This window comes from Phytophthora parasitica (genome assembly GCF_000247585.1).
Source record: "Phytophthora parasitica INRA-310 unplaced genomic scaffold supercont2.7, whole genome shotgun sequence".
In the NCBI taxonomy this organism is placed as follows: Eukaryota; Oomycota; class Peronosporomycetes; order Peronosporales; family Peronosporaceae; genus Phytophthora; species Phytophthora nicotianae.
Window position 1 is genome coordinate 254,334 of NW_008648993.1, and position 20,292 is coordinate 274,625.

Sequence of the window (20,292 nt, forward strand, 5' to 3'; positions counted from 1 at the left end):
CCTACAAGAGCTCAAGACCTGGATTCACGCCCATGCTTACAATGGGTCTGAGCAAATGACTCAGCCATTCACCTTTGGATGGGAGTACGACAGTGACGGCAACCTTGTAGTAGGAAATGGATCAGATGAAAGGCTTTTCATCGTTGGCCTGACTACAAAGGCCCTGATGCTGCGCATGATGCTACCCCCGGAGGCGTTTGTACTCCACGTGGATGCTACGTACAAAACAAACTACGTAGACTACCCTGTGGTCGTGCTGGGTGTTTCGGATCGCTCTCGTGGATTCCATTATGTGGCGCTTTTCATTGTTTCTCAGGAGACACAGCCAGTCTTTGAAGCGGTTCTAATGGCTTTACGCAGGCTATACTTTTGGATCGCTGGCAAAGAGTTGGTCGTGCAATACGCGATGGCCGATGGAGACAAAGATCAGTGCAATGCATTGCATTCCGTTTTTGGCGGGTTTGCACGGTTTCAGTTTCTTATGTGCTTTTTCCACGTCATGGAAAACGTGCAAAAGGCAGTAAAACAATTCCCCTCGCATCTATCGGCTTCCGTACAGCGCGATATATACGACCTTCACTTTGCTAGGACTAAACATGCATTTTTGGTGATGCGGGACGCTGTTTTACAAAAATGGAGGGAAGACCCACGACTATTTGAATTCTCACAGTACATGAGCTCCCAGTGGCTGTATGGATCTTTCAGTACGTGGCAGGCGTATGCTACGCCGATTGGTTTTGCCAGTACTAACAACCCGGTGGAGACTTTTAATGCTGTGATCAAACGGGATTACACTCTGCGGCGCAGGCTGAAGATGGGTACACTATTGCGCGAGTTTAGTGCGTGTTGCCAAGATCAGTCTATGAGCAAGCGCCAGTTCCAGTTCGGTGTACTTGTAGGAGCATCGCTCACACGCCGCGTGGCAGACCTAGCACGAGGTAACCTACTTGCAATTAGCTGCTGCCATCCGATCGATATTGAAAGTGCTGGACACTCCGCAATCGTTCGGGTGAAGGCGGTGGCACCTCATCGCATTGTGGTAGCGCCCAACAAATGGCGCGAAGAGGGGATAGCGGTGTCGACCCAGATGGGGGTCAACTACGCAAGGATGGAGATTCAGAATCAGCCTTGGGGGGGGGGGGGGGCTGGACGGTCGATCTATGGAGGCAAACTTGCCCTTGCAACTACTGGTTCATGTTCGGATCGTGCGTGCATCTACTGTACGCGCATGGGATGACTGCTCACGTGGATAGCCAAGGACGCGACGTTCTCGTGAACCGGAAGAAACGGAGGCGTGGTGACACAGGTGGTGCTGGTCCTGGAGGACGGCCACGGTTCGCCGGTCCAGCGCTCTGCATTGAATGATCTAGCACCTCAGGGATGCGTGGCAAACCACGAGTTTGTATATACGTGTGCACATAAAGACTTCATAGATATTGTTCATATGAGAAATTTTACATTTGGTGTCTTACACTGTTGCTACAGGTAACTCAATGAATATAGTAAAATCTTGTCTGTGCGAATATCTTACAATAGAGGAGTGGATCTACGCCAATTCCGCTCACGCAGCTCACACATACAGTCGGGAACAAATCATTCCTTTGCTTAAAACACCTGAGATGGTAGATCTGAAGATGCTGGGCCATGGAAACATGGAGAGCTTCGAGAATTTGTGCATCCTTGACTCCAGAACCACCGAAACAAAACAGCACGTAGATACGAGTACACCCACGTAAGATATATAGCATTTCCTTCGTGCTACATGCGCGCGTATACGCAAAACCCAAGTAGCTCGTCACTCAACGCCTTCCATCTGAGTAACTGCGAACCCAGAGTAAATTATTCTAGAAATCGAAAAAAAGCATAATATTTCCACGTGGAGAGCAAGGGACCTGCATTTAACAATTTCTCGCACATGCTTCGTACTGCACTTGCTTAGTCAAACCTAATGCATTGCTCATTTACTTGTACTTACAAAGTTTGAGAGTGCTGGACTTTGTCGAAGGGGTCGTCAAGCACAAGCTGAACATTTTAGGTTCCAGCGCCGTAAATAATAACAAGTAGCAAAATGAAAGAATATGTACGTGTTCACTAAACTTTTATCTCTCTGATACGTGTGCACGCTCTTACCAAAAGCTACTCCGTCTCGGTCGTAGCTTCACCATCCTGCCAACAGTCGTCGCACGCACAATTGAACCAGCGCTCAATTCGACAAACACGGCGTTTGGATCGCACGCGTGGCTTACGAAGCGGGTGATGGAGCCACATTGCGCGGCGTCGACATACACGTACTTCCGGTTCTTCGATTTAGCATTGTAAAGTAGTGTGTACCCACTGTTCTCCTTTAGCGCTTGGTCTGGTTGAACCGGGAGGCGAGCAGACCATTCACTCAGCTTTCCCGTGTACTCTCCCACAACGACGCCAATGTCCATGTCCGTGGTCGTGTAGACACCAAGCGACCAGTGTCAAAGAGCTTAAGGGTCGATCGCTCAATGGGGGCGTTGCTGCAGCGCGCCCCAAGATTGCAGCAGGAAGGTGTACAGTAGACGGCAGCCTCCGCGTTGTCACAGCTGTCCCAAAAGTAATCGCCGATGCATCTGCATTTACAGTACGATCCAAGGTCGGGAAATATGATACCGTTCCTCTCGCAGCTAGAGATCTTCCGCACTCCTTCAGGCCATGGTACCTCATCCAAAAGAACGCGGCCTCCCTTCACAGGCTCCTTGAAATTAGGTCGTCGTAAACGCAGCGCTTTCAGCCGACTCTTCACGCCAGCAATTTTTAATAGCTGTTTGACCTTTTTTGCTTTTATCGAGTGAGCATGGTAGATTTGGGTGCCACTGCGCGTGACCGCGCATTTGGTTTGATAACGCCTTTTCCTCGAGCGGGGCTTGTGCCATGGACACCCGCGTTTCTTAGGCTGATGTCGCTTCTTGGCCCTCTCTAATCGCGTAGGTATCGAGCGAAGATAGTTATTAGCATCCTGAAGCTCTTGATCGGTCGGGGCCGTGATACGGTCTACAATGGGAGTTGATGCCGTTTCCTCGCTTGTAGTAGCTTCCCCAGAGGTGGTTGGAACGGATGTACCGACAGTATAGCCTTCGTTGTTCATCACGGGCGCACTGGAGTGCATTTCATTCTCACATACGGTGACCGAGTTATCGTCAGCTTCTATTGGAGGCGCCTCATGCATTTCAGCAAATCCCTCGCTCTCCATAGAGACCTCTTTAGCATCCACATACGACCCAATGTCATCAGGCGCCGCTTCGGGGTCTGACGGAGTGCTAGGCAGCGTAGAGTGGTGGTCACTAACCAGGTCATCGACCTCAGCCCCGTCCACAGCATCAAGGGTCTCTTCGACGATTCCCTCACGTGTGCGGCGCAGTTCATCAGCTGTAGCCCCAAAGGCGTCTCGGATAGCATGGGAGATTGCCACATTAACGTCACTGGCTCGCGTTGGAGCGCTGCACGTTCCGGGGATGAGAGTGTACGTCCGTAGCTTGCGCCATACGGCATACTGGGGCTTGAACCGGTTCCCAAAACGGTCCACCGTCAACTTCATCATCATGTCGCGCGGAATCATCTCGCCTGTGTCCACGGATATGGGATATTTAGCTCCAACGTCCTCCTTGATCCCGAGTACCACAGACGACCGCAGTCCTCGTGCGTCGCCCGCAACAAAGCACCGGGAGTAATACTCGATTGTGTCACCTGCATACAGGCTAGCTGGATGCAGCTACGAAGCACTGAGCCCCGTCATCGTCGGTTAGCGGGTGCTGGACACCACGCAGAGAACTGCGCTTGACGCTGGATCCGAGTGAAGATTTCGTGTGGCCCCAACCTCCTTACCTTCAGTTAACTTTCGAACAATATCGCTTCATTCAACGAGCCAAGTCTTGAGGGCAGGAGTGGATTTGGGGTCCAGCAGCAGCACGTGGACGGACGCCAATTGCCTGCCCCTTTGCTGCCAATGTGCTGGCAAATCGGCCAGGACTTTGTGTGTTATTCAGATCTGTACGTGTGATCTTAACGTTTCCTCCACAAAAAACCTTCCGATCACATCATAACACACATCAGATGCACAACTAGCGACACACTACGTTCACCAAACTACGTAACTTCACCAAAGTTTGCAAGTTGCTTGTTGCCTCGCTAGGAACGCTTAACGCGTTCTAACAAACCCTTTCCCAACAAACATCGCGTGAGCCAAAATGAGACTCGTAAATTGGGAGTTACTTCCTCCACACGAAAATGATTGGTCTATTTGCACAAAACTTTCGAGAACACCTGCTAAAGTTAACAACAAAGCACGTTGATTGGCTTAATCGAATGTACGCGATTAGCCCTTTCTAGCAAAGTTTGTTTTGCTTTCGTTGGTCCAGAATTGACGGAGCTATCATCGTTGGCGCGGCCCATTCGGACGCCTTCACTTTTCAATCTCCCGCTGAGCCTTGACTTCGCGCGCTACACAACCTAGACTCATTCCATGGGCAATCTGACCGATATCCAAAGGCGTGCAATCGTTAACGATCTTCTTTTTAGTTGTAGAGACGGCAAACCGCCCCATGGCACATTTGCCAAGCTTGCTGAGGTTTATGGCTGTCACTGGCATAGTATCAAGCGCATCTGGGACCGCTACCAGAAGAACGTAGCACAGGGAATCGCCGATGGGGCCCCCGAAAGCAGAATCAAAGGAAACTCAGGGCGGAAGCCATACGATCGCTCCAAACTGGCGGCGAAGCTCAAGAAGGTACCCGTCTTTCAGCGTCGTCGTGTGGCAGCTACAGCGGCTCGTATTGGGGTCTCCACGTCCCTGATACGGTCTCTGGTTGACGAGGGGTACCTGACGCGGCGTTCAAGACGCATTAAGCCTCACCTGAGCGACAACAACAAGATTCAGCGCATGCAGCACACTCTCACCTTCATCAATGAGCAGACGTACCAGTTTGAAAACATGTACGGTATGATACACATAGATGAAAAATTGTTTAACGAGGACATCGACGAGCGCACCTTTCTGGTTCTCCCCGACGAAGAACTGCCAGAACGCCACCGCCAAAGCAAGCGCTTTATACCGAAGACCATGTTTCTGGCAGCGGTGGCCAGGCCAAGGTAAACCTTCGAGATATGATAAACTGCTATTCGGATTGATATGATACTAAACGGGTTCTGAACAGATGTAGGAGGCGATCCCTTCGTGGAAATTGATGCTTCTGATAATTAATATATTGACGAGTCAAATGACCCAATCATTATCTCCACCTACAAAAATTAAATAGTCCAATCATTTTCGTGTGGAGGAAGTATGTTGCGTTAATTACTCCCATTTTGAGTCCCAAGTCCAGTTGCAGTACCATTACAGCATGAGTGTCGTCGATTTTATACAAAAGAGCCTTGAATTGAAATAGTGGCGCTGCGGTGGTGAGGTCATTCATCAAAGGGTCGTAACGTTAATTTTATCATTTGGAGCTGATAACGCTCTTTTGAGTTGGGTTGCGCATTCAATGTTTAAGACAAATGCCTCGAAGTATGGGAAATAAAAAAGTAAGGACGCTGTTTTGATTCAGTAGCGGGGTGAGGTCGACGGGCTTACCCGCTGAAGAAGTAGCTCCCACGTTTTCACTTTACCACGACAAGGTAGCTATCTCAACCTACAAGGTGAGCGTTCAAGAATTTTGGAGGTTGAGCCTCCAACTTTGTTGGACTAAAAATAAAAAAAATAGTGTGATGAATGGATGCGGCCTTCTATTTTAGTTGATTATTCTTTATTAAAAATGAAAAAGTTAGTGTTGGTTTAGAATGACTCACTCTTTGAGAATAGAACAGTATATGCGCAGCACTACTTGCATTCATACAGCTAGTTAAACGAAATACTACTACGCCGTTTCCACAGTTCTCCCTAAAGCGAAGCAACCTAGTTTATTCGGTGCCTTACAGTCTCAGACAAGAGCTATGGTGATTTTAACCATCGAGCGAGCTAGCGAATAAGTGCTGGGTACTCACACTTCTTCTCAACTACTTCTATGATCCGTCATCCTCTTCGTGAACTCCTACGAGATGAATTCGTCACCCAACAGCACTTCAGCACAGGCAAAATCCGTCCTGTATCATGCTCAAAAGAATAAATCTGAAAGACGCCCCCCCCCCCCCCCCTCTTTCAGATTCCAAGTCAAACGAGTTTGGATTTTGAAAATGGACATCACTTTAGAATTCAATTGCATTCAAACGGCTGCGGGAATCGCTCCATTGTGACCGATCCTTGCTTGACGGACCGTGGAGGGGGGGGGGGGAACTGAACAGTTTTTGAAGAATGCACACAATAATTAAGGGCTCAGTGTGGAAACAATTAATGCAATACATGCATGAGCTCAAGACAACCCTGTCAATGACAGGCTGACAACCAACCGAGACTTCATCTCGCCAAACGCCATTTCCGTATGTATGCATCCATGTATCTACAGATATGTATGCATGCGTCCATGCCCATGTATCTATAGACAACTGCTTGTGTTCCATCACTGACTACGACTCGTGCTATCTCAATCCAGCGTTGCGGTATCTAGATAACATTGCGCGACAACCGGAGGACCCTAAATTCCAGCGTATTCGCGCTAGCAACAAGTTTTCGCTTTGAACTTACGGACACAAGGAATTAACCCCGCCCAGTCGTTCGTGCTCTGCGGCTTCGAAGAGATCTCTGAGCAAGGAGAGCAGTTCTTCACTTTCAAGCCATCGCCACAGCGGTTGGTAGCGGAAACCCGCAAGCGAATTCATTTCCTGAAGAATGTTGGTCCGCAGTAAGAATGCGTTCACCGACTAGTGACGTGGAATACCTCAGAGATATCTGTAGACGAATATAATATGTCGACGTCAACCGCACATTTTTTCGCGACAACTATGTAGTCTCATCAGTCCAACTTCATTGTGCGTCATGTGACCATTGAACATGGATAGATGAGACAGTCTGAAGCTACGAATTGAGACCAAAGGACCCATGAACTTGCCATTTTCGCCTACGTTCCGCTGCTTTGTATCCGCTATGTGGCCTAACGGCAAAATCCACTATGAAGAAATTGGGTACACTTGCAACTTCTGAATTTCTCACTGAAGAACCTCGACTACATTTGCTTTCATAGCCAGGATTGCAGCCATTTCAGGTTGATTCTACCGATCATAGCTCCAAATCTTGATATTGTCAAGCCATAGACGAAGGCTGTCGTATTACCGCTGCTGCTGAGGTGGTACTGAACATAACGTGAGTGTTGGTATTGTAGCTCTCCAAGCGGCATCGCGTACAAGTACTTGTAAATCACTCCTGGTGTGATGTCAATTCATTAGTCAATTTGCCTGGAAGAGCACACTTGCCACCTCCAAAGTCACAATGGCCCACGAAACGCCAAGACCGATATCGGCCGCCACGATTAGCGCTACGGATGTGTCCGGCCTATTGGCACGTGGATCGTCGCCGCAGCGCAATAATGCAGTACAGATTGGCAAGTGCCCACCGCCAAGAACGCGTCGTCCGCGTACACCCATCGCACTAACGGAGGAAGACATGCGCACGCTTAGCGCAGACGAGATCAGGAAAAAGAAGAACCGCGTGTCAGCGCAGCGTGACCGCGACCGCAAGAAACAGCACGTTCAGGACCTGGAGGACATGGTGTGTGAGCTTTGGAAACGAGTTCAATACCTAGAAGGAATCATCACATCGATGCACCCAAACCAAGACCTGAGTGGGTTGTACCAGTCGTATGAGCCGTACGCTGTGTCACGGAACTTGCAGCCACTCACCGGAAATGCTGCTGGTGGGGATCTCAATGAGGTCGACATGACCGAGCTCGCGTGGCTGCTCGACTCGATACCGATGGATCCGAGCAACGAAGATCAACCGATGTAAATGAAGCGAGACTCTGCCTGCTGCCGAACCAAAATTTAGTTATGACACCTAAAATCTAAAATCTTTCAATTCAATTGTACATGAGCCTACATGCTTAGGCATTCGCGAATAGGATAGCATATGTCAACAATGCCGGAGACGTTAAACACGACTGCGCAACGCTCACCTCTGGATAATGCACTGAATCAAGTTGATGGGAGTCCATCGGCATGGGGTGCTCTTGACGCGTCGTGTGACTTCGTCTCGACATGAAGACAGTAGTGGCGGAATCAAAGACACTCGAGCAGTGAAGCTCATCACTGCGGGGCGAATACCATGCTGCACAATCCGGCTGTGCTGGCAGAAAATTGCTTAATTTTAACGGTGTGCAACCTTACATCGCGATGGTGGCATGTATTTGAATCGATCCGGTTCGGCCAGAGAGGCACCATCACTCTCACTAAGATATCTTCTTGTGACTGTGCAACGCTGCATTTTAGCGAAGTTGAAGCCTGACGATTAAACGACGTTCGGATGTATGTATCCATTGGGCAGCATGAAGGATCATATATTTGAAAGAGAAAAAAAAACAATATTCAGCGACCCGTTCCGGATATCGCAAACTTCCGATGGTTATTTATTACAAAGTCAATCTTCAACCCAAGCTAGCCACTCGCTTGACCAGCATGCTTGTCAAGTGATGTTGGCAACGAGAAGACACTCTACAACTTGCCTAGTGACTCACAGTCCATTGCGATCTTCGATCTACATCATGAACGTCAACGCCACCACAATCGCTGCTCTGCTTGGCCCAAGAGCATCCTCACGGGTGCAGCATGAGTTGGTTCAAGTTGGTAAATACCCGATGACCACTCGCTGCCGCCGACCTCGTGAAACGATCGAGCTTGAGCTGACCGAAGAAGAACAACGCTCCTTGAGTCAAGACGAAATCCGGAAACTCAAGAACCGGGTGGCTGCCAAACGCGCTCGAGGGCGAGCGCAGCAGCGCGTAACTGACCTGGAGAACACCGTGTGCGAGCTCTGGAAACGCGTGCAATATCTCGAACGGGTCATCAAGCTGCTGCACCCAAACGAGCCAATGGAGTATTTGTACAGCAAGTACGTCATGTACGCCGACTCACCCAACCTCGATCCTCTGACGGAGAACGACGCTGACAAGGGTAGCCTCGCACTCAACATGCACGAGCTCGAATGGTTGTTCAACACGACTCCATCCTCCAACTCGAGTGACGTCGAGATGAAGGGCTAAGCTGCGATCCAGAATTCGACCGTACAGTCCGACTCCGGAAAATCTCAGAGACGTAGGAAATGGCGTCCTGGGCCTTACACTTGATAGGAACCATATACGCATTACACAAAGCAGCTTATAAGCGCTGACCTAGGATACGATTCCGACAGTCGTCATGGCTACATCCCGTCTGTCTAATACAACTTTTTTATCAACCCAGAAAATCCATTATCGATCAGAACTCTCTATATATTTCAAATATAATAGTTGCCATGGTGGGTACAATACGAACCCACCACAAAGTACAGGTCTGCGTTGACGGGATCCACTACACAATTTCGTCAACGAAGCACAGCTCGATGCCAGCGGACTTGGACAAGAATGAAGGCGAGAGGCCAGTATTGGCCGCGACGATCAGTGCGAACGACGTATCGGCGTTGCTGAGCATGAGCGCTTCACCTTCCTCGTCTTACGAAAGAGTTCGAATCGGTAAATGTCCGCCGACACCTCGATCGCGTAGACCGCGAGAAACCATTACGTTGACGCCCAAGGAGATGCAAACACTCAGCGCAGACGAAATCCGCAAGCGGAAGAACGCAATCGCCGCGCAACGTGCACGGGATCACAAGGAGCAACGCACCAGGGATTTGGAGGATATGGTGCGAGAACTCTGGAAGCGCGTGCAATATCTTGAGTCGGTGATCCAAGCGCTGCACCCGAACGAATCGATGGACGATCTGTATAGCCAATACGAACCCTATGCAGTATCTCAAACCATTCGGCCGCTGATACGTGTTGAAGACGAGGACGTGCGCTCACCACCATCGAGCAACATGAAAGAGTTGGCCTGGCTGCTGGTGGGGAACTCGAAACACTCAAACGATGACCACAACTGACAAGTATTCGTTGGGGGTTAGTCGTTCAAATTATCGTCACTCGAAATATGCCAGCGTGCATCGAAGCGAAATTAACATGTAAAAACTTTTGCTGAATAAAGTCTAACTCCTCAACGAGGATCAGCAAGTACCCAAGTCATGAATTGCAGACGGTGTTTAATGCTCAGCAATTAGAAAAAATAACGGCGGGTTTTAGTTGTCGTGGTGCTATGCAGGAGCTTCAATACAACTGGTCCCCGAGCCAAGAATGCCCTTCATCCAGCCGCTTATGTGGTGCGTTTTCTTTTTAGTGTTTGTTTTTGGAGCCTTGGTATAGTTCGCGTACGTAAGTAATCTATTACGTGGCTTTGTGTCCACCGGACGAAAAGAAAATGGTGTGGATCGCAGACCCTCGTTGCCTATTACTAGTAGCACGAGAGAGTTGGCGATTTTGTGGGACAGGTAGGTGTGGGAACTTGGGCAAATTGTAAGGGAAAAAGGAAAAATTTCACTTCAACAAAATATTCATCACAATAGAATATCCGTATTCTGCCTATTTACATGGTACTTCGAAGTTTTTACTCTCGCAATTCTGTCCTGTCTGGTACCTGTGAAGGTAAAGGTAATATGAATGTACCCCAAAGACGCTAAGACATGAACAACACCGGTAGTACTTGTAACAGTTGAAGGGAGATTCGAGCAACTAAAAAGAAACGCAAATGTGACTTGAAGAGCTAGTCCACGAAGACCAAAGCAGAAACTTGACTATCCAAAACCTGCATCGCTTTTCAAAACAACAACATGTCAAAACGCGACGTACCCCGAACTTACACAAGTTCGATGGCGTCAAACACAACGGACGCAGACAGCCACTCCTCGCTGGAGTCGGTTGAGCCACTGGCAACCGACAGCTCTATCGTGTTTGTACCGGTGACAAGAGCAGAGCTCGGGATACTGTACTCGTAATGCTTGTAGTTGCCCAGTGTTACACCGCGCGTGATACCGCGTTGAAACAGCCACGGACGGCTGCACCTTTGCAGTCCAGTCACCGTTCGCTGTGACGCTGCAACGTCCGCTGCTCTGTGCAAGTGTCAGACCAATCTTCAGTGTGCGAGCCTCCGTTGCTTGATCAGCCGTGAGCGTGAAGCTGAGCGTGATTGGATCGTTGACAGCACGGAACATCGCCAGGGGAAGGTGTTATCGTCGTCCTTGCCTGGGGCGAATGTCAGAGACTCCACCCACGTTTCCAAACGTGAATCGCTGGGGTGCATGGTGTGGATATTCGCAGCGTTAAGGAACCCGTCGGACGCGCCATCCCATTCACCAATACGCCAAATGGGACTAGACTCAAGCTCGTACGTCACCTCAAGGGTCTGCGTTGTTGTAGAACCCCCCGTCACCACCGCTGAATGGGAACCAACAACAAGCTGTTTTTTTTATATATGGTGGTGCTGTAGATACCGGGCCGCATCAGCGGTGACGTGAACATCGTTGCATTCGAGTCCACGGATACCCAGTACTGTGCATCATCGTTTGAGAAACTGACAACGACACCAGAGCTACCGAGCACATCGTTGCTGTCAATGATGGAGCCAGACACGGAACCGCGCTCTGTTTCCGAGGTGAAACCCGTTAGATCCAAGTCTTGGAAGAAGTCGAAGTCTACATCCGACGTGGAAGGTGCTGTTCCATCAGTGAACACTAATGCGTACGGACCGTGAAATCCGTAGCGGTAGTCCTCGGTACGCGTATGGTCCGAAAACATGTAGAATGTGAGCTCATTCGCTGTAGTACATTGGTTGTTGATATCACGGAAGAATGGGCCACCCACGGATTTCTCGTAGGCGTTGTCAGACATGATGAAGTAGACGCCACCGGCGTCACCTGTCACACCATGCACTTGGTCCTCGATGAACGGGATCGCGGGGTAGAAGCCGAGCTCATACCGTTATTAATTGTTGTGCGGTCCAGACGTGCAAGGAATCGCAGCTCCGCGTCGGTCGTGTGGTACGTCCCCATGTAGATTGCGTTCTCGTTTGGGCGAAAAAGATAGGTTTGCTCGAGACCCGGTATCGTACACGTGATTTGGATGGTAGAGTCATCTAGCGTCTTGATCGAGCTAGTGATAGTGCCTAATCCAGAGTTAACGTGGGTGTTCTTGGCCGAATATTGCAGCTCGAAGTCGTTCCAGAGCATTGACGTGATATCGCAAGTGTCTTGGTCCATGGTAATCGTGAGACCATCACGACCCATGACCCATCACTAGATGTGTAGCCGAAGTCCAATACCGACTCCACGACGGCCATGATTCCGCTAGCAAGCAGCGTCGAAGCCACCAAGCGTCCACCTACCATAGTAGGTATCCGAGCTGATCAAATAGGTAAGGTCAGAGGAACTCGGCAAAAGCGCAAATGTGCAGACCGAACTAACAGGGAGTTTCTTGTAGTCGGCTCGCTGTCCTAGAGTCTAACATGTTCGGGCGTAGTGGATAAGCGAAAGTTGCTCCGATTCCAGCCGCGGTGCATTTGCTACCGTTTGCAGTAGAGGAACGCCGTGGTCAACATACACGCTCACGTGATCGTGACTGTTGTGTGCTGCCGACGAAATGAAGAAAATCTTTAGCGATCCCACCTGGCTCATAAACTCTGACAATCGCTACTCATGTCACCTCTGACAAAGTAGCACAAACACCATTTCTGGATCCCGATGTTGGATCCGACAAAGGGAGTTGTATTGAGAAGCCTGTAAAGCCTGCAAAGGTTTACTGCGTACAGCATTGAACGTGTTGGTCGACCATTTCAAACCTAGCGATCGCTTTGTATAGAAATCTAATTGGTAGTGCTCGTTTAGACGAGCTCGAGGGCGTCAAACACGACGGAGGCGGACAGCCACTCGCCCAGCGTGTCCTTGTTACCACTGACAATGGACAACACAAGCTTGTTGGCGCCTTCAACCAGCGCAGTCTTGGGAATAGCGTAGTCATAGAACATGTACTTGCCCAAAGTAACACCTCTAGTGACACCCCTCGTCTTCACGGCAGCACTCATTGGCGTCTTGGCGCTGAATTTGTTCACCGTCACACTGCAACGACCGTTGTTCTGAGCGAGAGGAATACCGAGCTTCAGAGTGCGATCCTTACCGACCTGCTCCTTCGTCAACTCGAAATTAATCGTGATTGGGTCGTTCACAGCACGGAACATCGCCATCGGGAAAACCGAGTCCTTGTCCGTGCCAATAGTGAAGTTCAGCGGCTTCCAGGGCTCCATGCGCGAATCACTAGGGTGCGCCGTGTGAATCTTATCGGCGTTCAGGAAGCCATCAGGCGTGCCATCCCATGCGCCAATGCGCCAAAGTGGTTCGGCCACGGGTTCATACGTGACCGTGAGAGTCTTCGCACCCTCCACGCTCTGAGTCCTGCGCTGGGCCGGTGCGGGAGTAGCCGCAGCTGGGGAAGCGGACGGAGCCGGAGCCGATCCACCAGTGATCGTGATCGCCTCCGAGCTGACTGGAAGCTGGTTCTTATAAATGGTGGCATTATAGGAACCTGCGATCATCTTGGGCGACGTTAACGGCTTGGTAGTAGAGTCCACCTTCACCCAGTACTGGGCGTCGGCGTTGGAGAATCCAACAACGACACTAGAGTTGCTCAGCACGCCATTCTTGTCGGTAATAGTACCGGTCCAGGATCCACGCTCCGCCTCTGGTACGAATCCTGTTAGAGTGAGATCTTGGAAGAAGTCAAAGTCGACGTCGGTGACAGCAGGTGCCTTTCCGTCGGTGAAGACGAGAGCGAAAGGTCCATGGAAACCGTAGCGGTAGTCTTCAAAGCGCGTATGGTCCGAGAACATGTAGAACGTCAGCTCATTCGCCTCAGTGCACTGGTTGTTGATGTCACGGAAGAACGGGCCACCCACAGACTTCTCGTAGGCGTAATCGGACATGACGAAGTATACACCACCGGCATCGCCAGTGACACCGTGAACCTTGTCATCGATGAACGGAATACCAGAGTAGAATTTTGAGGCGGTAACACCCTTCGAGTCTGCATACACATCGTGCGCCTCGATGGCTTTCATTCCGTCGATATTTGACGCAGGAACCATGGGGTTCTTGAGCGCCTTACGATCCAAACGAGCGAGGAAACGGAGCTCTCCTAGCTCCATTTCCTTAGTGTGATGCGTACCCATGTAGATGGCGTTCTCATTGGGACGGAACAGGTAGGTGTGTTCCAACCCCGTAGCCTTACAGGAGATCTGGATCGTCTTATCCTTGAGCGACTCAATCGAACTCTTGACACTTTTACCAAGACCAGAGTTGATGTGCGTCATCTTCTTGGAAATCTGCAGCTCCGCCTTGTTCCAGACCATTGACGTGATATCACATGTGCCCTGGTTTATCTTGACGGTGAGACCGGCACCGGAGTCGATAACCCACGATCCACCATCCTCTTTATAGCCGAAACTCGTGGTCGCTGCTCGTTCTTCTACCGACTGGAAGTTCAGGTTCGATGTCAGTTGTTTCGTATTTGCCTGCGTTACCGCTAGAAAACCGCTAGTGAGCAACACAGCCGCACGGAACAACGACCCGGGCAGCATTCTCGAATTGAGTTCTTGATTCCCCCTTTCCTGAAGGTGGGAAGATGCGAAGTGCCATGCTGACCGCAAAGAGTCAGCCTTGTGTTCTAGGACTCAGCAAACAGAGAATTTCAAACGAGCTTTGCTATCCGTATGCTCCGTGTTGGCTACTCGGAATAGCCTATTCCTCAGCAATGTAGAGGAGCGGTCTGTCAAGCTTGCAGGATTTAGTCGCGCCGCGCGCTGGTTTGTTCGTCTACATGATATGTACATGTAGGAGGCATGTTCAATTCTTTGGTCGAGGGATCCGGTGCTTACTTCCATCAAAACCTTGAGGTTTGAATTGAGCTGTTACACGCAAATATAAGTGGTATGGTGGTGTGGTCGGCCTCTACTATTTTAATAGTGATCGACGTTAAGAAAAGTAATAAAAGAACTGATATGCCGATCAATATTTGAGGTCACATATATGCTTCGTATACTACTACTACTACTGAGTTGTAGCAAAGAGTATTGTTTCAATGTCCTCAGGGCTATTCATACTATGTATGAACTCCTGCGCGCCTGTAAACCGAACAAATGCTGATTCCAAGTTATATGGTTAGAGCTACGAACTTTAAACGGCGGTGTTCCTACCAGCAGTGCATGTTGGACTGTTGCTGGAGCTCCTACTGTAATAGTACATTTTGCCCTTTGCTACTAGTGCTACAGAAATCAAATAACTAATTGAATTAGTACTATTCTAGTTTACTGCAGGACGACATGACAAGAACAGGAAGGTGCTTCCGTTCCATATGCGCTAGGCGATTTTGATGTGCATGTATGTTGTACTATTTATTTAGAGCATAAAAGGGAGCGGACGACAGTGAAATCGTATCTATGGCTACCCGTAGTACTATTCTAGTTTACTGCAGGACGACATGACAAGAACATGTACATGTAGTAACTGTAGAAAGATTGTTAGAAGTATTGTTTGACAACATCGGGTCTAAACTACACCAATTCAAGAGCATCAAACACGACAGAGGCAGCTAAGAACTTCTCGGATGGGTCTGTAGCGCCACTTGCGACTGTGAGCTTGATAGAGTTGGTACCCGTAACCAGCGCTGATGCTGGAATGACGTACTCATAGAGCTTGTAGTTGCCCACAACCACGCCTCGAGTGACACCGCGAGTTTTCACAGCAACAGAAGCAGGTACTGGAGCCGTCCACTTACTATTTACAGTCACACTGGAGCGACCGCTGCTCTGCGCGAGTGTGATACCAATCTTCAGCGTTCTCGATACCTTTGCTTGTGCTGCTGTGAGACTGAAGCTGATAGTAATGGGGTCGTTCACTCCGCGAAATTGGGCCATCGGAAACGCACTGTCGGCGTCCGATCCAGCCTTAAAGGTGAGAGCCTTCCAGGCCGACATACGGTAGTCACTCGGGTGCATCTTGTGGATCTTGTCGGCGTTTAGGAAGCCACCAGGAGTGCCATCCCATTCGCCAATGCGCCAAATCGGATTCGAAGTCATGTTGTATGAGACCGTAATGCTTTGAGTCTTCGTCGCTCCTGCGTTGATAAGGACAGATGCCGTACCAACTGCTAGCTGCTTCTTGTACACCGTTGCCGTGTAGCGACCAGCCTTCATCAGCGGCGATGTGAAGGTCTTCTTCCCGGCAGCTACTTTCACCCAGTACTGAGCAGCAGCGTTAGAAAATCCAACGACGACGTCCGAGTTGCCCAGTACGTTTTTAGAGTCGGTGATCGTACCCGCCATTTTACCTCGCTTCGCGGAAGGAACAAACCCAGTGAGACCTAGATCTTGGAAGAAGTTGAAGTCAAGCGACGAAGCTGATGGTGCAGCACCACTTGTGAAAGTAAGGGCGTACGGCCCGTGGAAACCGTAGCGGTAATCCTCCGTCCTCGTGTGGTCCGAGTTCATGTAGAAGGTCAGCTCGTTGGAGACGTCGAGCTTGTTATTGATGTCGCGGAAGAATGGACCACCGCTGGACGTCTCGTAACCGACATCCGAGATCACGAAATACGCGCCCACGGACTTGCCCTTCACACCGTAGACAGCGTTATCAATAAACGGCACACCCGAGTAGTATTTGGAGCGCGTCAGACCTTGGCTATTCTGCATGACGTCTTCTGCTTCAATAGCGGTCATACCCGACTCAATGGTGGCTTCCGTGATACCAGTGTTGACGGCCGACTTGTCCAGACGCGCGAGGAACCGGAGCTCTGGCAGCACGAGGTCTTTTGCGTGATAAGTGCCCATGTAGATGACGTTTTCGTTGGGACGGAAGAGGTATGTCTGTTCCAGACCGGTTTTCTTGCAGATGACGCGGATGGTCTTCTTCGAGTCACTCAAAGTCTTGATGGACGACGTGACCTTACCAAGACCAGAGTTCACGTGAGTAGCCTTGGACTTGTACTGTAGTTCCTTGCCGTTGTAGTTGATAGACGTGATATCACACGTGGATTGCTTCATGGTGACGGTCAGACCCTTTCCGGTGCTGACAACGTACTTGTCGGAGCCCGTGGAGTATCCGAAACTCGCGGCTGCAGAGACCGTCGGAGGTGCTGCTGTTAGGACGGTAGAAACCACCAGAGCGAAGGCAAATAGACGGCAAAGCATTGTGCTTGAAGGAGATGTCGCTGGGCTTAACTATTGCGCAGAAAGTTGCCGAGTGAGCTCTCTGATCGAGCAGAGGATGGAGCAGAGAGGGGTGGGGAGACGACGTCGTTGCTGATCATGCGGTGTTCATGAATGACCTGCGGCAGTTGACATTCCAGCAGTTCGAGAAGTAGACCTCATGTCTTGCTTTTATTGAACCTCAGTCACCGTACAATGCTCCGTCAATACCGCAAAGTTCAAATAACTGCTCAAATCCAGGCATGTTACTCCATCTGGAGGGTACATTTTTTCAGCTGCTATCACAACTCGATCCTAGTGCTGTTAATGTAAACCCGAAATGTGGAAGCGTGCGTCCGTGAAGCTATCGTTGCATTTCGATAAGTAGAAGGATTAACGAGTTAATTACAATTACATGTACTTATTATTATCCAGAGTGGCATTGAAATTGGTATCCCGAGTTGTCCGTGAAGTGTCCGCCAACCTTTACATTGCCTACTAGCGAACAGCTACAACCTGACGTCGAGCACGACTGGTTCGGCTTTCGAAGCGACCTAGATGATCATATTGTTGTTACAGACACTCTGCTTTCAGGATTTCAAGACCTGTTCAACTTCTAAGACCCACTTCAAATGGTGGAGGTAAATAAAACTTAGAAAAATACTATTTTAATACAAATACTTAATACATACCGGTGTATCGTAGTTCGACACAATGCTTCATTTTGTAAAATGGATTTCTAAAAAACTATAAAAAAATTATCTGTAACTGGAGAAGAAAAAGAAAAACGAGTGTGTACCAAGTCAAGTAAAAATTCAGGTGAATTTTATGAACTTCGGATGCTACATGTAGAGCTTGCGTTTGTTCTACCATGTACTGACGTAAGGCAATGTGTTCTTAGACCAACTCGAGAGCGTCGAACACTACCGATGCCGACAACCATTTTCCAAGTAGGTCCTTGTTGCCGCTCACAATCGAAAGCTTTATCTGGTTGGTTCCCTCGACCAAAGCAGTCTTGGGAATGGCGTAGTCGTAGAACATGTACTTGCCCAGGGTCACACCACGCGTGACACCGCGTGTCTTCACAGCAGCGCTCAGAGGAACCTTAGCCTCAAATTTGGTGTTCACAGTCACGCTGCATCGACCATTGTTTTGGGCGAGAGGAATACCGACCTTCAAAGTGCGATCCGCGCCGATCTGGTCCTTTGTCAACTCAAAGTTGATCGTGATCGGGTCGTTCACAGCACGGAACATCGCCATTGGGAAAATCTCGTCCTTGTCCGTGCCGATAGTAAAGTTCAGCGGTTTCCAGGGCTTCATGCGGGAGTCACTGGGGTGCGAGGTGTGGATCTTGTCGGCATTCAAGAACCCGGCGGGAGTACCATCCCACTCACCAATGCGCCAGAGCGGCTTGGCCACGGGTTCATACGTGACCGTGAGGGTCTTCGCACCCTCCACGCTCTGAGTTCTGCGTCCTCCGTTCGTGGCCGGTGCCGGAGCAGCCGCCTCGGTGCTTGCTGGAGCTGGAGCCGGAGCCGAACCAGCAGCAATCGTGATCGTTTCCGAGCTGACGGGAAGCTGGTTCTTGTAGATGGTGGTGTTGTAGGTTCCAGGGACCATCTTAGGCGACGTGAATGGCTTCGAGGGGGAGTCCACCTTCACCCAGTACTGGGCGTCGGGGTTGGAAAAGCCAACCACGACACTAGAATTACTCAGCACGCCATTCTTGTCGGTAATAGTACCGGTCCAGGAGCCACGCTTCGTTTCCGGTACGAAACCTGTGAGGTTGAGATCTTGGAAGAAGTCAAAGTCGACATCGGTGACGGCAGGCTGCTTCCCGTCATTGAAAATTAGAGCATAGGGTCCATGGAAACCATAGCGATAGTCTTCAAAGCGCGTATGGTCCGAGAACATGCATAAGGTAAGTTCGTTGGCCTCCGTGCACTGGTTGTTCATATCGCGGAAGAATGGTCCACCCACTGACCTTTCGTAAGCGTAGTCGGACATAATGAAGAACACACCGCCAGCGTCACCCGTCACGCCGTGAACCTTGTCGTCAATAAACGGAATACCGGAGTAGAATTTCGAAGCCGTGATACCTTTCGAGTCTGCGAAAACGTCGTGGCCTTCGATGGCAGTCATGTTATCGATTTTGCACTCAGGAACCATGGGGTTGTCCATCGGTTTACGGGCCAAACGAGCAATGAAACGGAGGTTTCCCATTTCATACTCCTTGGTGTGGTACGTGCCCATGTAAATTACATTTTCGTTCGGACGGAAGAGGTACGTGTGCTCAAGGCCCGGGGTCTTGCAGGAGATCTGGATCGTCTTGTCCTTGAGAGACTCGATGGAGGTGTTGATCTTACCAAGACCGGAGTTGATGTGCGACTTCCTCTGCCAGGTCTGCAACTCGGCCTTGTTCCAGATCATGGACGCGATATCGCACGTGCCCTGATCCACCTTGACGGTGAGACCGGCGCCCGAGTCGATCACCCACGATGCACCATCCTCCTTGTAGCCGAAACTCGTGGTCGCCGCTCGCTCCTCTGCAGAGTCGAAGTTCAGGTTCGATGTCGCATGGTTAGTGTCCGCTTGCGCTACTGCCAGCAGCCCACTCGTCAGCAGCAAGGTCGAACGGAATAGTCTTCCTGAGAGCATCGTCTTGAAAGCCTCTTTCCTCAAGGTGGGAAGATGTGAAATGCCATGGCTAACCAGGACCTGAACACCTCTGACAGGAAAGAGTAGCCTGGAGACCGCAGAGAGGCAGTCAGGCTGAAGTTCGCGACTCGCAGAACATCCGCATACAATCCGCAATCGAAGAGCTCAAAACGAGCTTTGCTCGCCGTATGTTGCGTTAAGGTGCCCTGACTCAGCACCATTCTGCCAAACCTTATGTCGTGTTACTAACCTAGAAAGGGGACCAAACAGCAAAATAAACGTTCTCTGGATATTTATATCCAGAGTCCAGAGTTTTCCAGAGTTTTAGGGGCGATCGGAAAACGTCGACGATCCTGTCAAATAACATTTGTACGGTCAGATCTGTAATTATCAAAACCTTTGGTGCGAACATTTCTATCTAGATATGACGCAGGA

The 20,292-nt window shown here is 49.9% G+C and overlaps 10 protein-coding genes across 10 annotated transcripts; 4 read left to right on the forward strand and 6 right to left on the reverse strand.

Moving 5' to 3' along the window:
- Nucleotides 1-2,079: 2,079 nt before the first annotated feature.
- PPTG_05065 (hypothetical protein) lies at nucleotides 2,080-3,886 on the reverse strand. The gene has a single exon (XM_008898536.1). The coding sequence runs from the start codon at nucleotides 3,581-3,583 to the stop codon at nucleotides 2,390-2,392; it is 1,194 nt and encodes a 397-aa protein (XP_008896784.1). The 5' UTR covers nucleotides 3,584-3,886; the 3' UTR covers nucleotides 2,080-2,389.
- Nucleotides 3,887-4,367: 481 nt separating this feature from the next.
- PPTG_05066 (hypothetical protein) lies at nucleotides 4,368-5,248 on the forward strand. Its single transcript, XM_008898537.1, has 2 exons — nucleotides 4,368-5,112; nucleotides 5,178-5,248. The coding sequence occupies exons 1-2, from the start codon at nucleotides 4,487-4,489 to the stop codon at nucleotides 5,206-5,208; spliced, it is 657 nt and encodes a 218-aa protein (XP_008896785.1). The 5' UTR covers nucleotides 4,368-4,486; the 3' UTR covers nucleotides 5,209-5,248.
- A 1,867-nt stretch (nucleotides 5,249-7,115) lies between these two features.
- On the forward strand, nucleotides 7,116-8,006 carry PPTG_05067 (hypothetical protein). Its single transcript, XM_008898538.1, has 2 exons — nucleotides 7,116-7,255; nucleotides 7,339-8,006. The coding sequence occupies exon 2, from the start codon at nucleotides 7,382-7,384 to the stop codon at nucleotides 7,895-7,897; it is 516 nt and encodes a 171-aa protein (XP_008896786.1). The 5' UTR covers nucleotides 7,116-7,255; nucleotides 7,339-7,381; the 3' UTR covers nucleotides 7,898-8,006.
- Nucleotides 8,007-8,490: 484 nt separating this feature from the next.
- Nucleotides 8,491-9,397, forward strand: PPTG_05068 (hypothetical protein). Its single transcript, XM_008898539.1, has one exon. It carries the CDS (start codon nucleotides 8,577-8,579, stop codon nucleotides 9,144-9,146), a length of 570 nt encoding a protein of 189 aa, XP_008896787.1. The 5' UTR covers nucleotides 8,491-8,576; the 3' UTR covers nucleotides 9,147-9,397.
- Nucleotides 9,388-10,426, forward strand: PPTG_05069 (hypothetical protein). The gene has a single exon (XM_008898540.1). The coding sequence runs from the start codon at nucleotides 9,398-9,400 to the stop codon at nucleotides 10,019-10,021; it is 624 nt and encodes a 207-aa protein (XP_008896788.1). The 5' UTR covers nucleotides 9,388-9,397; the 3' UTR covers nucleotides 10,022-10,426.
- Nucleotides 10,427-10,827: 401 nt separating this feature from the next.
- Nucleotides 10,828-11,858, reverse strand: PPTG_05070 (hypothetical protein; the record flags this gene model as incomplete). The annotated part of the gene is made up of 3 exons (XM_008898541.1): nucleotides 10,828-11,080; nucleotides 11,171-11,405; nucleotides 11,462-11,858. 3 exons carry the CDS (start codon nucleotides 11,856-11,858, stop codon nucleotides 10,828-10,830), a joined length of 885 nt encoding a protein of 294 aa, XP_008896789.1.
- A 29-nt stretch (nucleotides 11,859-11,887) lies between these two features.
- On the reverse strand, nucleotides 11,888-12,253 carry PPTG_05071 (hypothetical protein; the record flags this gene model as incomplete). Its single annotated transcript, XM_008898542.1, has 1 exon — nucleotides 11,888-12,253. One exon carries the CDS (start codon nucleotides 12,251-12,253, stop codon nucleotides 11,888-11,890), a length of 366 nt encoding a protein of 121 aa, XP_008896790.1.
- A 470-nt stretch (nucleotides 12,254-12,723) lies between these two features.
- Nucleotides 12,724-14,595, reverse strand: PPTG_05072 (hypothetical protein; the record flags this gene model as incomplete). Its single annotated transcript, XM_008898543.1, has 1 exon — nucleotides 12,724-14,595. The coding sequence occupies one exon, from the start codon at nucleotides 14,593-14,595 to the stop codon at nucleotides 12,847-12,849; it is 1,749 nt and encodes a 582-aa protein (XP_008896791.1). The 3' UTR covers nucleotides 12,724-12,846.
- A 901-nt stretch (nucleotides 14,596-15,496) lies between these two features.
- Nucleotides 15,497-17,202, reverse strand: PPTG_05073 (hypothetical protein; the record flags this gene model as incomplete). The annotated part of the gene is made up of 1 exon (XM_008898544.1): nucleotides 15,497-17,202. One exon carries the CDS (start codon nucleotides 17,200-17,202, stop codon nucleotides 15,568-15,570), a length of 1,635 nt encoding a protein of 544 aa, XP_008896792.1. The 3' UTR covers nucleotides 15,497-15,567.
- A 765-nt stretch (nucleotides 17,203-17,967) lies between these two features.
- PPTG_05074 (hypothetical protein) lies at nucleotides 17,968-20,118 on the reverse strand. Its single transcript, XM_008898545.1, has one exon. It carries the CDS (start codon nucleotides 19,855-19,857, stop codon nucleotides 18,097-18,099), a length of 1,761 nt encoding a protein of 586 aa, XP_008896793.1. The 5' UTR covers nucleotides 19,858-20,118; the 3' UTR covers nucleotides 17,968-18,096.
- Between the last annotated feature and the right edge of the window lie 174 nt (nucleotides 20,119-20,292).

Excerpts from the sequence above, each read along its gene's own strand:
- PPTG_05065 (XM_008898536.1), bottom strand. The coding sequence starts at position 3,583 with ATGATTCCGCGCGACATGATGATGAAGTTGACGGTGGACCGTTTTGGG.
- PPTG_05066 (XM_008898537.1), top strand. The coding sequence starts at position 4,487 with ATGGGCAATCTGACCGATATCCAAAGGCGTGCAATCGTTAACGATCTT. Across the intron at positions 5,113-5,177 it reads GCAGCGGTGGCCAGGCCAAG|ATGTAGGAGGCGATCCCTTC; the intron begins GTAAACCTTCGA and ends GGTTCTGAACAG.
- PPTG_05067 (XM_008898538.1), top strand. The coding sequence starts at position 7,382 with ATGGCCCACGAAACGCCAAGACCGATATCGGCCGCCACGATTAGCGCT.
- PPTG_05068 (XM_008898539.1), top strand. The coding sequence starts at position 8,577 with ATGTTGGCAACGAGAAGACACTCTACAACTTGCCTAGTGACTCACAGT.
- PPTG_05069 (XM_008898540.1), top strand. The coding sequence starts at position 9,398 with ATGGTGGGTACAATACGAACCCACCACAAAGTACAGGTCTGCGTTGAC.
- PPTG_05074 (XM_008898545.1), bottom strand. The coding sequence starts at position 19,857 with ATGCTCTCAGGAAGACTATTCCGTTCGACCTTGCTGCTGACGAGTGGG.